At 47.2% G+C, this 17165-nt stretch overlaps 1 protein-coding gene across 7 annotated transcripts in view; it reads right to left on the reverse strand.

Annotated features, from left to right (window-relative positions):
• EDARADD (EDAR associated death domain) overlaps positions 1–17165 on the reverse strand; it is a 90303-nt gene that overhangs the window by 49372 nt on the left and 23766 nt on the right. For all 7 annotated transcript variants that reach the window (XM_043596241.1, XM_043596244.1, XM_043596242.1 and 4 more), the window contains 2 exons: positions 11288–11346; positions 7373–7412 (listed from right to left, as the gene is read on the reverse strand). In XM_043596241.1, the coding sequence (XP_043452176.1) occupies positions 7373–7412; positions 11288–11346 (99 nt within the window). The remainder of the gene's footprint in view (positions 1–7372; positions 7413–11287; positions 11347–17165) is intronic.

Genomic DNA, 17165 nt, shown 5'->3' on the forward strand with positions numbered 1-17165 from the left:
TATTTATTTACTTATAGATTTTTAAAAATAAAGTTTCTTCATTTTTGAGAGAGACAGCATGAATGGGGGAGGGGCAGAGAGAAAGAGGGAGACGGGATCTGAAGCAGGCTCCCAGCTCTGCACTGACAGTAGGGATCCCCACACCGGGCGCAAACTCAAGGAACCATGAGATCGTGACCTGAGCTGAAGCTGGACGCTCAACTGACTGAGCTACCCAGGGGCCCCTCTCTGAGAAATTTAAACTAAAAGCATGGTTTTTTACTAAGATTCTAGATGGTATCTTTCAAAAGGAGAGCAGTAGAGATCTTGCCTTGGCTTGAGTTCCTCAGTATAGTCCCCAGCATTCTGGCATCTGAATGAAGTACCTCTGGGGCTTGTTAACAATGCAGATTCCCGGGCTCCACACCAGACTTCCTTAACTGGAATCTCAGGGGCCCCAAGGGTCTGACATTCCACAGGCGCCCCACAGAATTCTCATGCACACTCTGGCCGAAAGTCACGGAAACGTGATTTCAGTCACACGGATCCTCAGAATGGCTAGTGTCATAACTGCCAACTCAGCGTTTGTGCAAAAACATGGTTGCTCCCCCAGCAGGATGACACCTTGAACTTAAGTAGTTACTTTTGTGAAGTGGTACACCCCAGACATTCCCGTGGTCATTATCTCTCTCCTCTCTGCCCTCCACAACAGAAAAATAAAATTTGCAGGGTGGTCACCTTTGCATTCAAATCATACGCTGGGGGAGAGGGGTTGATTTGGGTATGTGTTGTAACAGGAGGTTCCCAACAGAGTCCCAGTCCAGGTTGAGTGGGAGGGAATGAATTTATGGATTAAGCAGGACCAGCACACAGAAACTCATGCAGGCAGGAGGGGTGTTTAGTTTCCTGTTAGAACAAGGAAGCTTATCAGCAAAATGCTTCAATCTAATGAGGAGAGAAATCATATAAAATACAGCGTATTGGCCTGCTAGTTTTAAGGCAAACATTTTTTTTTTTTAATGCTTATTTGAGAGAGAGCACATCGGGAGAGAGGGCAGGGAGGGGCAGAGAGAGAGGGAGAGAGAGAGAGAGAGAATCCCAAGCAGGCTCTGCACTGTCAGTGTAGAACCAGACCCTGGGCTCGAGCTCACAAACCCCAGATCATGACCTGAGCCGAAATCAAGAGTTGGACAACTTAACCGACTGGGCCACCCAGGTGCTGTTAGGGCAAACATTTTTACTTCTGATTTTAGTGAATTCTCTCATATTTGTTTATTTTTTCCTAACGTTTTCAAGTGAAACCACTGCTTCTACATTTAGTTAACAAATTGTTCTAAAAGGTCCCCAAATATCATCTACGCTTGAGTTCAAATTCCTCAAATTCAGTAACAATAGAATGAGTTTGCTTTACTTCTCTTTAGCTTAAAATTCACCATGAAATATTTTGAGTAAGAGAGAAGAGCAGTAATACTAGAGAAAAAAGATGATAAAAGCTTGACTGATTTATGATGTATTTATGTGCAATTTCTCCTCACTGGGAATAGTGGTTCAAAAATCAGAATTCTTTTTCCAAACACATTTTCTCTCAAGATGTGAAGAGTCACATTCCCTTCAGAACACGTAAGTCAGCAGTTTCTACAAGATATCAGGAACTCTGTGATATAAAATAAACCCCACTTATGTCACAAACTGTAGACTCTCATCCTTTTTAATAGCTGTGTAATATTCTACTTCACACACACACACACACAACATCTTTCTTATCTATTCATCTGTCAGTGGACACGTGGGTTGCTCCCATATCTTGACTATTATAAACAATGTTGTAATAAACATAAGAGTGCATAGATATTTTCAAATTCATGTTTTCATTTTCTCTGGGGAAATACCCAATAGTGGAATTATTGGATCATACGATATCTCCATGTTTAATTTTTTGAGGAACAGCCCCCCCCCCACTCTTTTGCACTATGATGTGTACCGGAAACTAATGTGTCAACTATACTGAAATGAAAAAATATTTTAATAAAATAAGTCTCACTCTTAGTCCTGAGTTTAGGGCCTGCAGGCTCTCCCAGAAAAGCTCTCATAAAAGAGGCCTGACACATGAACCCTGACAGAATGAACCCCTTGAAATCTCTAAAATCAGGGGAGGAGGAAGTTGCACATTTGTTCCTGATAAGAACACAAGTTAAACAATATGTTTCATCTCAAAAACATGCTGATCACTGAAATCGCACTAGATTTCCACAATTGATTTATGGTAAAACCACATTATTCAGAACCACTCTGGTTTGGATTGTGTAAAGGAATAGTGTTACCATGAATACAGTAGGAATACACTAGACGTACAATAAACATGTTTCACATGTTTGTGAAACATGCTGAATCTGCCTAAGAAAATAAATTTTGAAGACTTTTTAACCATACGGAAATAATTCAAGCTAACTACAGATAAATCCTCTGTTAAATAAATAGGACGCCCTCAAATTTACTTAAACATTGTGAGTCCAACTCTGGACTTCATTAGATTACATTTACTTTGAAATCTATAAATTAGCACTCCTGTATCCCTTGGGTAAATTCCTAGCAGTGCTATTGCTGGGTCATAGGGTAGTTCTATTTTTGGCAGTGCTTTCAACAATAGCCAAATTATGGAAAGAGCCTAAATGTCCATCAGCTGATGAATGGATAAAGAAGATGTGCTTTACATATACAATGGAATACTACTTGGCAATGAGAAAGAATGAAATCCTGCCATTTGCAGCAATGTGGATGGAATTGGAGAGTGCCATGCTGAGTGAAATAAGTCAGTCAGAGAAAGACATATGTTTTTTCACTCATATGTGGAACTTGAGAAACTTAACAGAAGACCATAGGGGAAGGAGCGGGGGGAAATAATAGTTACAAACAGAGAGGGAGGGAGGCAAACCACAAGAGACTCTTAAATACAGACGACAAACTGAGGGTTGATGAGGGTATGGGGCAGGGGGAATATGGGTGATGGGCATGGAGGAGGGCACTTGTTGGGATGGGCACTGGGTGTTGTATGGAAGCCAATTTGACAATAAATTATATTTAAAAATTAATTAAAAAGAAATCTATAAATTAGACTCTACATTGGTTCATATGGGTTTTCTTTCCCTAAAAACATTTATAGTGAGAAAAGTACCATACATGTTTAATGATTATATTGGCCCCATTGGTATGTTTAAAAAAATACTGGCAGGGGCACCTGGGTAGCTCAGTTGGTTAAGTGTCTGACTTCGGCTCAGGTCATGATCTCATGGTTCACAAGTCCTAGCCCCGTGTCAGGCTCTGTGCTGACAGCTCAGAGCCTGGGGCCTGCTTTGGATCCTGTGTCTCCCTCTCTCTCTGCTCCTCCCCCCGCTCAGGCTCTCTCTCTTTCTCTCTCTCTCTCTCTCTCAAAAATAAATAAACATTAAAAAAATTTTTTAAAATACCATCAGTTATTAAATCATAGATATTATTGAATACAAATGTTGGAATAAGTTTTTATTTATTTAACATTTCTTTATTATTGAGAGACAGTGCATCAGCATGGGAGGGGCAGAGAGAGGAGACACAGAATCCGAAGCAGGCTCCAGGCTCTGAGCTATCAGCACAGCACAGAGCCCGACGCAGGGCTTGAACTCACAAACTGGGAGATCATGACCTGAGCTGAAGTCGGATGCTTAAGTGACTGAGCCACCCAGGTGCCCCTGGAATAAGTTTTCAAACTTCTGGACATTCAGTATAAGATGATGTGTTTCTTTGGAGATGAGAAATTATGTGCTTAATAATACTATTCTCCAGGCGCTTGGGTGGCTCAGGTGGTTGAGCGTCCAACTTGTCTAACTCTTGATTTTGGCTCTGGTCATGATCCCAGGTGGTGGGATTGAGCCCTCCACTGGGCTCCATGCTAAGAGCCTGCTTAAGGTTCTCTCTCTCCCTCTGCCCCTTTCCCCCACTCGCACTTGCATGGTCTCTCTCTCTCTCTCTCTCTCTCAAATTAAAATAATAATAATAATAATAAAAATAGTAATAGATAATACTGTTCTCTGTGAATAAGAATACAAGAAAAATCTAGTCACATTTCTTACAACGGTGGTTTTCACAGTCATGCTACTTATAAACTCATTACCATTTTAATTAAGATTTTGTAAAACTCAAATTCTAGGAGAAACCCGATAGTAGTTACTGTAGTATCAGACTGGTAAGCAACCAGTCTTTTTTTCCAAAACAGGAAGTCATGTTCAAGGGTGTTAAAAAAGATCTTTAGACAGATCTAACCATGACACTGCAATCCCAGAGTCACTGCAGCTCAGTGGCTGTCTCAAACAGTGCCACTTTTGCCACAGTGCTGGGAAAGCATCCTCAACCCTGATTTTTCCTACTTCTTTCTAGCAGATTTCCCCCCACCATCTGATGCTCACCTATGCCAGGCACTGTTCTGGACTCATTTCACTGCATTCTTTTTTCTTTTTTAAAAAAATGTTTATTTATCTTTGCGCGCGAGAGAGAGACAGAGTGTGAGTGGGAGGGGCAGAGAGAGAGGGAGACACAGAATCCAAAGCAGGCTCCAGACTCCCAGCTGTCAGCACACAGCCCAACAAGGGGCTCGAACCCAAGCCCCTTGATTGTGACTTGTGCCAAAGTCGACCCAGGCGCCCCCTATTTCACTGAATTCTCATAAGCACCATGGGAGGGGATGAAAACATTGTCCTCCCAATACTACAGACAGGAAACCGAGACCCTGAGATGTGGAGCCATCTGCTGAGGGCACTCAGAGCCCAGCAGGCCATGGTCTGGCTATAGTTCAGTTCTCTTGTCTATGTGCCTCCCTGGTGGATACACCAAATCCTTGAAACGTCTTAGGCTCTTTTTTTTTTTTTTTTTTAATTTTTTTTCAACGTTTATTTATTTTTGGGACAGAGAGAGACAGAACATGAACGGGGGAGGGGCAGAGAGAGAGGGAGACACAGAATCGGAAACAGGCTCCAGGCTCTGAGCCATCAGCCCAGAGCCTGACGCGGGGCTCGAACTCACGGACCGCGAGATCGTGACCTGGCTGAAGTCAGACGCTTAACCGACTGCGCCACCCAGGCGCCCCCTCTTTTTTTTTTTTTTAAGAGAGAGAGCAAGCGCAGGGGAAAGAGAAAGGGGGGGGAGAGGGGGAGAGAGGGGGAGACAGGGGGAGACGGGGGGGGGGGGGGGGGGGGGGGGCGGGGGGGGGGGGGGGGGGGGGGGTGGGGGGGGGGGGGGGGGGGGGGGGGGGGGGGAGGGGGGGGGGGGGGGGGGGGTGGGGGGGGGGGGGGGGGGGGGGGGGGGGGGGAGGGGGAGAGAGGGGGAGGGAGGGGGAGGGAGGGGGAGAGGGGGGGAGAGAGAATCCCAAGCAGTGCGGAGCCTCATGCAGGGCTCGATCCCACAACCCTGGGATCATGACCTGAGCTGAAATCAAGAGTCAGATGCTCAACCAACTGAGCCACCAGGTGTCCCAGGCAGGCTCTTAAAGTGAGGTCTGCATCCCAACCACTCAGGTGTGCAAATACACACAGGTGCCTGGGCCTGACCCCAGACCTACCATGTTGTGATTTCAGAACAGCTGGGCCCAGAATCTGCATTATAAATGAGCCTCCCCCACACTCCCAGATGGTTCTTCAGTGCACGCTGAAGTCTGAGGAGCACCATCGAAGGCTGCCTCCCATCTGTCCCTGGCTGCCTGGCTTGCACCTTGCACCATCTTGCTGAACTAAAGAGTTAAATCACACACTGGAGGATTCGGGACACTTAGAAGTCATTCAACAGGGGAAAGGAGGAAGGGAGCTTGCCAGATGCCACCGCTACCACAGCCAGGATGTGGACTCAATCTTGGCTTTCGGTCTCTTTTCCCTACATCACTGCCACCCCCAGGACATGCACGGGAGGCAAAAGGAATTAAACTCTAACAGTGTAATTTCTGGATGCAAGGAGAAGAGTCTGGCGAATAAGGGATGGAGGGGAGGGGAGCTTTGGTAGAGCCCTAGACTTCACCTCAGGTGGGCCCAGGCAGGCAGCTCCCTCCCAACTCTCCAGTTGGGTGACCCTATGACCACCACGTCACAAAGACTGCCAGGAAAAGCCATGTTGGCGGGTGCCGGGAAGCCCTACCTCTCCAGGAAGCTGGGGGCCCCTGCCATCTCTGACGCTGGTCAGATCTGGTTGTCCCCCACCTCCCCCACTCTGGGTTGTCAGCAGAGAACGAGGTAAATGCTCCAGTAGGGCAACCAGCAGCTTGGCCTCCAGAGCAGATACAGCTTTGTGGACGGCCCCACAAGAGAAATTGGGAATGGCTGAGCCTAGCCATTTTTCTGGTCTGTACTGTGCCGAAAACGTTAGCTTGTGGATTACAAAAGATAGGTTTCTGGGGGATTTCTGTTTGTCTGTTTTCTGCTTTAGGGCCTGACAAGCATCCTTTGCCCCTCTGTCTAGTAAGAGAACCCTCCTTCCTGTGGTTTGGGTAGAACTTACTCTACACTCTCCCCCACCCAACCTCAAGGCTCATACCTGACCAATGCCCTCTTCCATCCTCCTGATGGCAACAGACGATTCACAGATGGCCACATGACCATATGACAGTCATCCCCAGAATTATGTAGGTGCTAGGGGACCCCCCCCAACCTTGCTCTGCCATCTTGAGGGGGCACTGAGTAAAGCTGGAGGCATTGGTGACCACCTTTCCCATCATGAAGGGAAAGCCTGCCCAAAACTGGAGCCAAGACAGAGCCATGAGAGGGACGGAAAGACAGAGAGACCGAGCCCGAGAGCATCATTTAAATGCTTGGACCCAGGAGCGTCCAAAGACCCCAAGCCAATATGTCCCTCCTCCCTTTTTAAAAATTAACTTGAGTTTGGGGCGCCTGGGTGGCGCAGTTGGTTAAGCGTCCGACTTCAGCCAGGTCACGATCTCGCGGTCTGTGAGTTCGAGCCCCGCGTCGGGCTCTGGGCTGATGGCTCAGAGCCTGGAGCCTGTTTCCGATTCTGTGTCTCCCTCTCTCTCTGCCCCTCCCCTGTTCATGCTCTGTCTCTCTCTGTCCCAAAAATAAATAAACGTTGAAAAAAAAAATTAAAAAAAAAAAAATTAACTTGAGTTAGACTTCTGTCACTTGCATCCGAGAGTCCTGGCTATCTTCATTTCAGTCATGTGAAAAACACCACAGGAATTTAATGGATAATTTCTAATGAAGTATCTTACAGATTTAAATAAGAAAATTCATGCCTGGGATCATCCACAAGTCGTCAGCTAAATTATCAGTATGTTTCTGTTTTACACATGAGAAATTGCTTTGACTGGTGCTTTGTTCAAGATATTAAAATAATCACAAGTTCAAGTAGTTATATTAACCGTACATACCTTTAGGGAGTCCTGTATCTTGAATGGGGTATTTGTCTGACTGTGGAAACCAACAAAAGAAGAGAGTTATTCTTAAACACCATAGTCAATTGTAAGATCAAAGTGAAAAGAAAGCTTTGTTTTGTGGAAGTCATAATTTTAGTTTAAAACCTCGCAAGTTTCTAGCCATGGCTTTATCAACAGGCCTGACCCATTGCTTGTTTTTGTGCTTAGTTCATAAAAAATGAAATCTACGTTGACAAGAAGTTAATGTTGGAACATGAGACAGAATAAGCCTTCTCAATTTCCTCAGCTCTGACCACTAAACCACACTTCCTCTCTTTTCTGCAGTGCTATTTCCCCTATTTCCTGTAGTTTAAAATTGAGGAACGTTTTCATGAATTATGGGGAGAGACTGATATCTTGTCATCATTTCTGTGATATTCATTTGGGTCAACAAGCCTGCGTGCCAGGCGGTATTCACTATTGGAGAGCTCTGTCCTGGGTTGACTGGGATGGGATTCAAAAGCCAACCATCCCTACTGACCTGCACAAAGATCTACAAAGATCTACTCATTATGCATGACCATACACAGTTCCTCAATGCCCTGGATGAGGGCAATTCCATTGGAGGGAATTCAAAATAGCAAAGGCTCTTACAATCGTGTATGTCTTTGTTGGTACCTCCATGTGGGTATCTAATGTGCTGAACACTTTGACTTCCGATTAAAGAATGGAGTCATTCTCTGATGACTTACATGAGAGGAGCGAGAATGTGCCCAGTCTCCCTATCCTGTCCCCTATCCCCTATTCAGCTCCCACCCTCCATCTGGGCCTTTGGGTCCATGCCCTCCAGCCTTAAAACGAAAGTTACACCTTCCAACTTGCCTGTAGGTCTCACACATGTCCTCCTCTGACAGAAGAGAAGAAGACACAAATGTGGAACCAAGAATTTTGTTTTAAATCCCTTTCCTTGCAGTTACTTTGGAGATGAACAGTGAAGCTTCAGAACCTCTAGGAGCCTCGAACTCCTCTTCCACAGAAGAAATCAATCAATCATGGAGAACTTAAAAAGTCAAGTTTTCCCTCAGACTAAATTCTTCTTGATACTCTGTTCTCCAGAGAATGGAAAACACACCTGTCCTATAACACTTACCAGGCTGTTTTTAAAGTATGTAGTTGTCTATTTCCTGGAACAAACTTGGAGTTTTTCAAGAGAAGGAACTATGATCTTTGCAACTCCACCTTTTGACTCAGTGTTAACTGAACATCTACCAAAGGTCTGCATGAATGAACAGGCTGGAGCAAACACAGGTTTCCTGAAAAGACATTCAAGCTAGGCCTGGAGAATGCCCAAGAACTTGGGTGACCAAGAGGAAGGAACGCAGTAATTGCAGATGGCAGACACAGGTGGTCTGGACAGTGACAGGTGTAGAAGACCCATCAGCTTGAAGCAGAGACGCACGCTGGAGGGGGACAGGGCTGGATACGAAAGGATGGAGTCGGTTTACATGGAAGATCCTGGAAGTGAGGTGGAAAGATTTAATGGGTGCCATTCTAGGTGTTTGGGAAGCTTGGCCTATCCAACTGTGCATGGGAAGATGTTCAACACTGTCTTGTAGCAACTCAGACAAGCAAACAATTTCAGCACGGTGTGATCGAAAGTAGAGTTTGGGCTGTGGAGAAGGGGGCCCCAGAAGGCCCCAGGGTGAGGCAAAGAAAGCATCACAGGTCAGCGAAGCTTGAACTGAGAAGAGGAGGAACAACAGGAGTTCATCAGGTGAGGAAGCAGGGAGATTTTCTTCGCTGGATGGAGCAGGGTTATTGGTATCCCAGGAAGGTGAGAAGGCCTGGGCGTTTCAGGAGCAGCAAATAGCTACTCAAGCTTGACTCATCAGGAGGGATGCTGAGATGGGGTCGTGGAGGACCGCATGTGCCATTCTGAAGAGTACAGGCTTAACCCCAGGAGCAGCTGCCATGTTATGGGTTGATTTGCGTCGCCCCCAAAAAGACCTGTTAAAAGTTCTAACGCCCAGTACCTCCGAATGTGACCTCATTCGGAAATGCAATCACTATAGATAGAGGGCTACTTGAGATCATACTGGAGTAGAGTGGACCCTCAATCCAAGATGACTGGTGTCTGTACAAGAGACACAGACCCACAGGGGGAATTCGGCCACGTGCCAACGCAGTGAGGGAACGGATGGGTGCAGTTACAAGCCGAGGGCCACCGCCAGCTACCGACAACCACACAGGCCTGCAGAGAGGAGAAAAGATTCTTCCTCCACTGATTTCAGGGGGATATGGCCCTGCCAACACTTGGGTTTGGCTTCTCACCTCCAGAAGCGTGGGACATTTAGGTCACCCATTATGTGGTGCCCTGTTGTGGCCACTCCAGCAAACTGACCCAGGGAAGGCTTAGAAAAATCAATCTGGCCCAGCGTGGAGAAGCGATCAGAAGTAGCTGTGACCCAAGGAGAGAGGGGAGAACCTGATGTCGGGAAGAGAGTGGGCGTCCCACGGGAGCACAGGTCGGGCACTAGGGACAGGAAGGACCAACTGAGTAACACCCTATAGGAGCCAAAGGCTCTCGTAAGGAACCACAGCACAGGGGATGACAGGAATGATCCACAGGGCTGCTCTGCATCCTGTCCTTATGGACACAGGGACAGGGGATTCTTTCATATTGATTTCCACTGTGTGTCCAGCTCCGTCCCATTCTCACTTAGGAAACCACAGTGCTGACTAAAGATGTGAGAACAAACATCTCAGGGCTTTGAGACACAAGGTGCCGCATGAATCACCAAAGACTTAAAGACATTTCGTTGAATTGTACTGTTTAATTATGTTGTTGTGTGCATTTATGTCATTCTAACTAGATTAGTTCCTCAGAATTGTTCATGACTGGGCAGTTCCTCTCCTCCAAATGCTGACAGAAAAGAAAAGAGAAGGAAGAGAAGAGAAGAGAAGGAAAGAAAGAAGAAAGGAAGGAAAGAAGGAAGGAAGAAAGGAAGGAAGGAAGGAAGGAAGGAAGAGGGAAGGAAGGAAGGAAAAAAAGAAAGAAGGAAGGAAGAAAGGAGGCAGGAAGGACAGGAAAGAAAGAAAGAAGAAGAAAATGTGTCACATACTATAGGCATAATAACACATGAAATGTTGCCAAAGGCACTGATTCGGTCATAAAACAAGAGGCAGTACCACATAGGAGAGCAGGGCTCCAGTCTGGGTGATTTTATACAAATCAGTTCACTTTCCTTGCTTCTTCTGTAGCATGGGGGTAAAAACAGCTGTCCTACCACCTCACCACTTATTTGGAGGATGAAGAATGATGTATGTGAAGTCCTCGGTAAACCTTAAGCAGTAGACATGCTACCGAGTGGTTATGGGAAGGCAGGGCAGGGACCTGAAGCCAGCCGCTGGGCCGCTTCCAGTCGGGCCTCTTAAGCTCATCCTCTGTGCCTCAGTCTTTCATCTGTAAAACGGGCAGTGCTTACCTGGAGGGAGGTTGCAGGGATTAAATGCAATAACACACTGAATCAAACGGTGGACGCCCATCTGGTGAATGGGCAGCCCCCAGTTACCGGAAGGCAGCCCTGTTGTTTCCTTCAATCTCACATTAAATAACTTGAATTTGGAAGAAGAGGAAGTTGAAAGGAGACAGATAAGTATTGAGTAGACAAACGTACAAAGACCTGATGTAATCTAAGCAGATCACTTCTGGTACATGCCAAACAAGAACAGAAACCTAATACCATTTTTAGCCTTAGAGAAACCCAAAGTTTATTACATCACAGAGAACACTGTGATAAAGACATTTATCTTGGGAAAACCAAACTTGGGGTTTCTGATCTTCATGTTAATACTGAGCCATAAAAATGCAACAAAGGGGAAAAAGGAATAACAAGAATTATCGCCATTCAAGTAAAGTTTGTAACCTACCACGTTAAAGGATAAAGTGCTAGGATCCGTGTCTTCCACTGGCTCCTTTGCCATATGATCTGAAAAAAGCAAACAAACAAGTGGAGAGTATTTAATTTAAGAGCACAAAGGTGTCCTTTGAGAACTGTCTTCACAGCGATGCAAACCACCCTAATCAGGTTTGAGAAACACTTACTTTGAATCATTACTGAAAACAAATTCAGGAGGAATGGGGTTAAGAAAGAGATTAAGACAAATAACTTCATTAAAAAAAAAACCACCATAATTTGGGACAGTTTCCTTGTAGATATCTATAAACACTCAGAGTTCCAAATAGTCATGAACTGTGCAGATATCATTCTCAGGACTGTGTGGCATACTGGATTTGATTATAACTTTGACTTCTGCTTTTCTCCATTTCCTAAAGAGAGAGGGAGACACAGAATCTGAAGCAGGCTCCAGGCTCCAAGCTGTCAGCACAGAGCCCGACACGGGGCTTGAACTGACCAACCGTGAGATCATGACCTGAACTGAAGTCAGCCGCTTAACCGACTGAGCCACCCTGGTGCCCCTCATTTTTATAAATTTAAAATACTAAGCATCTGGATGTGGTTTATGCAAATGAATAAAGTCAGAAATACCTCCCAGTATCATTATCAAACAAAAAGTGACTTTGATTTCCCAATATATTTGCTTCTTATTTACCATCTGTTGCATTTCAGGAACTGAATGAGGAAATGCAGAAAAAGGGATAGGCCTCGGTCAAAACCACAACTACATCTTAAGAATTTGCACAAAGTAGAAAAAAGTTCCCCTCTCCAAGACGCTTTATCAGACATCTGCCAGAAAACTATCTTAATAAAGAACCAAATCTGTTTGGGGAGGGGGTCCTCGAGATTTGTGCAGCACACCACCCACGAAACCCTAAGTGGCAGCCTTGGGTCAGCCTACTTTTCAACTTTCATTTTTTCCCTCCAGATCTTCATTAAGTATACACTGTGGACCAGGCACTTAGACCCAGGAAATGCCTTTGGGGATCCAAATGAGCATAGCAAGATGATTTATAATAATTTGTGTTTGTTCTCCCTAGATGTTTCCCTTCTAGAATGTGTCTGGACTTTCCCCATGTCTTTGCCTGGCAGGTGTTGACAATGCCCAAAGGAGCAGCAGTGTGAAGGGAACATCTATTTGTTTTATGACAGCCTAGTCATTGGACAGATTAAACAAGATGGCCCAGAGGAGTGGGGACAAACGAGGAGAGCTTTCGCCAGTGTCATTCCACAGAGCAGGGGACAGACATCTGCAGCCTCATGAGTGGGGACCGTGGCCTGGTCCCTGGCAGAGCCCAGAGGTAGCAAGGCCACATCAGGAGATGCACCAAGGGGACTTCCCAACCCCAGCAAAGGGACCCGTGGTTTGTGTCTAGCACAGAAACAAAGGGCTGCTGGATCGCAAGGGTCCTGTAAGGCCCAGACCCTGAGGACAGCAATGCCCACCAAAATGTACTAAAAATTCAAGGCCCCTCTCTAGTTTTCCAAGCACCACATCATCCTCTCAGATTCCCGTGTGACCCTGAGGAAGGGGCCAGGTCCCGACTCGGACTGAAAAGGAATTTCCTGGGAGCCCAGGGGAATATGGACTCAAATATGGATTTAAATCCATGTAAACAAAACAGGAACCACCTGTGTTGCTAATTTCACCCAGAGTTTTCACAACTGCTCCTGCCCAAGTGATAAGTCATTATAATACAGAACCCTCAGTGTTAAGAAACACAAGTGCAGAATGCTATGGAAACAAGAGGAAGCGTAAATGCCCAGCCTGGGGTACATGGTGGGGTTGGGGGGGGGGGGCGGGGAGAAGATCCTGCCGGGGAATGGACAGCTGGGTCTGGAAGGATGAAGTGAAGCTAGCCAGGAGAAGGGGTTGGGGAGGGAAAAGCATTCTAGAGAGAAGGAACAGCATGGGAGAAGGCTGAGAGGGGATAAAGAACATGGCACATTAGTATACTTCAGATATGTCCGGCCAGACACACCGAGTTTGGTTTTTGAGTTTTTCCTTTTCATTCTTTTCCTTCCGGCTCCTGGCTGGAGACAGGGTGGTGGAAGCCGTCACTGAGTAATCTCAAGTTCCTTCCTCCCTCCCCACCTATCACGGCCTTGTTGCAACAATTTCATTTTCACTAAAGCATACTTAGATGCTAATGCTTTATTTTTTTTTATTTTGAGAGACAGAGAGGGAGCGAGCGCAGAGGAGGGGCAGAGAGAGGGGAGGAGAAAGAGAATCCCAAGCAGGCTCCATGTTCAGCCTAACTCAGGGCTCAATGCCAGGACCGTGAGATCATGACCTGAGCTGAAATCGACAGTCAGATGCTCAACCGACTGAGCCACACAGGCAGGCGTCTCTGGATGATAATACTTTAAAACCTGCCCCCCACCGGGGGTGTGGTATATTAGCAGGTATCAACAATGGCATTTCAGGTCAAGGGCTGTGCAGGACCTAGAGAGCTGGGGAGGGGTGTGTGTTGCGGGGGGAGGTGGTGGTTTCCAAATGACCCTAACAGAATTTATGCAGACCTCACCCACTGTATCTGTAAGTTATTTCTGTTTCCTACAGAAAAATAAGCATGAAAGGAAGGAAAAAGAGGAAGAAAACAGAGGACGTGGTCAGGAAAGGCAGAATCACACCAAAAGTGGCAGTGAGGACTCAAACAGCACAGTTAAGGAAGGCACAGTGGGCTTGGGTGCTGAAGGCCTTGGTTCTCCCTGCCACATCCTGAGAGCAGTGGTCTGGCCTTGAGCCAGTGTGACCTTGGATGACTCACCTAAGTGCTTATGGCTTCAGGCTCCTCCCCTGTAACCTGCGGGGTGGGGGGAAGGGGGGTAGGGGGGCCCCAGGTGTTGGATATTGTGGTCAGGCCAGGATTGGGAACCCCAGGCTGGATGAGCGTGCCTCACAAAGCTATGAGGTGAACACGAAAAGCCAGGCGGATGATGGCACGTGTTTGGAGGCCCAGAGTCTCTTGCTTTGGTCTGAAATCTCTGAGACTGAACAGAATTTATGATGGCAAGGGCACAAGGAATTCAGGTTTTTCATTTTCTGATGTACGGCAGCAAAGCGAAAGGGTAATCCGGAAAGGTGATGTGTTCGGACCCCGTAGTAAAGGCACGTCCAGGTCTTTTATCACCTTCACTGGAGTCTCTGACGTAGATCAGGCCGTGGAGGAAGTTCTTCTGTGCACATCACTGCCAAGCACGCACGCAGACCCAGGCCTGCGTGGTGCCCAATGTGCCCTGCCTGACATCGTGCCTTCTCCCAGCCGGGACGTCCTTGTGGTTCGCGCTCAACTACCTGTGTTCGCCAGGCCTGGGTGGGTGTGTACCAAGGAGAGTATTTGGAGGAGGGCTGATCCTGATTCTCTGACACTGGTCTGGAAGTAGGAAGTTGCCCCAAAGGACTTCTGAGAGCCCTTGGAGCTGCATGTTTACAGTATTATTACATACAAAATCAAATCTCTTATTTAGAAGCATTACAGTGTTTATTTTTTATAAGTTCCAGGGAACAGCAGGCAGGGCCCCCAGGCAAGGCTCTGACAGCAGCGGGGACATGGGGCACGGGAGGAGCCAAAACAGAAAGGGGGACCACATGAGCTCAGGCTGGGACTTCCCCTAGCTCCCAGCTGAAGCCCTGCTCTCTCTGGCAGTGCTTTCCTCCCAAAGCCACCTCGACGCCGGGATCAATGTCTCCAGGCAAGAAGACACACACCACCCCAAGTTACCTGGGAACTGACCGAAAAGGATCTCACTGATGGCACTGATGTTTAATTTATATGAGCGTCTTCTGGAGAGTTCTCAAAAGGCACGAGAGAAGCCCGTGGTGACCTGACACAGCGTGGCCCTGGAGGACACCTGGCCCGGCTCTCGGAGACACCAGGGGAGAGCAAGCTAGGCAGGCTGCTCGATCGTTTCTTCTTGCTCTGGGCCTCAGGTTTCTAATCTGTAATAGTCAGGGGTGAACAGAGCCTCCACGCGTCCTTCCAGCTTTAAAGGTCCATGAGTGGTGAGAAGCAGTGGCCCCATCGGCCAAAGAGCATCTTCAGGCTAAAGTCACTGAATGATATAGGAAGCCGCGGTCAGCACCTTCCTCTGAAATTCCCATTAGAGCTCTTGTTTACCTGGTGCCCAGCCCGTGCTGCAGGGGTTACCCCCAGGCTCAGTGTATCCTCACAGGAACCCCGAGGAAGGTTCTGGTGCCTCCCTTTTTACATAACTGTGTGCCTAAAGTCACAGGGTAATACAAGAGCCAGCATCTGGATCTGGGACTTTGTGACTTCAAAATCTGCCTATTTTGGGGCGCCTGGGTGGCTCAGTCAGTTAAGTGTCTGACTTCGGCTCAGGTCATGATCTCATGGTTCATGAGTTCAAGCCCCGCATCGGGCTCTGTGCTGAGAGCTCAAAGCCTGGAGCCTGCTTCGGATTCTGTCTCCCTCTCCCTCTGCCCCTCCCCCACTCACGCTCTGTCTCTCTGGCTCAAAAATAAACAAACATTGAAAAAAAATTTTTTTTAATCTATTTTCCACTACTTTCTAGAAGTTCATGCACTGACTACCTGACATGCTCCCCTGGGGGGAATCTCAGTGTCCAGATTTTCCCTTTTAATAAGGATGTTAGATTAGGACCTACTCTAATGACCTCATTTTAACTAGATTACATCTGTAAAGCCTCTATTTCGAAATAAAGTCACATTGTGAGGTACTGGAGATTAGAATGACAACAATGTTTCTGGAGGAACGCAGCTCAACCCATCATAGTTTACTCTCTGGCCCCTCAATTCACATCCCTCCCACGTGCAAAATACAGGCACCGAGCGTCCCCCCAAAGTACTATGCATTCCAGCACCAGCTCTAAGTCCCAAATCTCCTCCTGACTCCTCATCCGCTCAATGACCCAAATCGCATCCTTAGAACCGTGGACCGTGGACCGCAGCCCACAGCCTCTCCAGAAGCAACCGTCCCCTATTTTGCAACACACACCCTGGTGAGCCACCCACCCAACAGCCGTATGGTTCCGCTCCAACACCTCCCTTCATTAGCCACGGGACACGGGCGCCACTCGTTCCTAGACACAGTCTGTCAAGGGAAATCCAAAGACCTCCTCTAAGGATGTTCATTCAGAGCGAACAAAGAGGGAAGCATGCCGGAGCGCCCTGGCTTTCCCAGGGAACCAGGAGCCGTGAGAGGCCTTGTGTGCTTCCGAGCGAAGAACTCAAGACAAGTTTCGAACTTGCAGTTTCAGAGCGAACTTATTTTTCCTCTGTTATTAGGATTTTGTGCGTACGATCGCTTTTCTGTTGACCGACGGCTGTTTTCATTCCTGGTTATGAAGAAGTCCTAGAGCCCTAACCATATTCGGGACACAAGGTCTCAGGGAGGCAGTGCTCTGGTGGTGCTGGCACACTGTTTATTTTCTCTTCTTCCCTGTCGTCTGCAGACCTCACATCAGGTGCTGAACAAGCGGAAGAAGGACCAGGGGTCAAGAAAGTGCACACCCAGGGGGTGCCTAGGTGGCTCAGATGGTGGCATCCAACTCTTGAGTTCTTCAGCTCAGGTCACGATCTCAGGGTTCACGGGTTCGAGCCCCACATCAGGCTCTGTGCTGACAGCACAGAGGCTGCTTGGGATTCTGTCTCTCCCTCTCTGTCTGCCCCTCTCCTGCTGCAGCATGCTCTTTCTCTCAAAATAAATAAACTTAAAAAAGAAGAAGAAAAGGAGAAGGGAGAACTCCAGCTTGCCACGGCTCTCAGGTGCATCTGAAGAAGGGCTAGCCGGTCTGGCTGGTCAAAGACCTGTGCTCCTTGAAGCGGTTGGCTCTTCTGTCCTGGTTTCCATTCCCACTGCTACCTG

This window comes from Prionailurus bengalensis, chromosome D2, assembly GCF_016509475.1.
Source record: "Prionailurus bengalensis isolate Pbe53 chromosome D2, Fcat_Pben_1.1_paternal_pri, whole genome shotgun sequence".
In the NCBI taxonomy this organism is placed as follows: domain Eukaryota; kingdom Metazoa; phylum Chordata; class Mammalia; order Carnivora; family Felidae; genus Prionailurus; species Prionailurus bengalensis.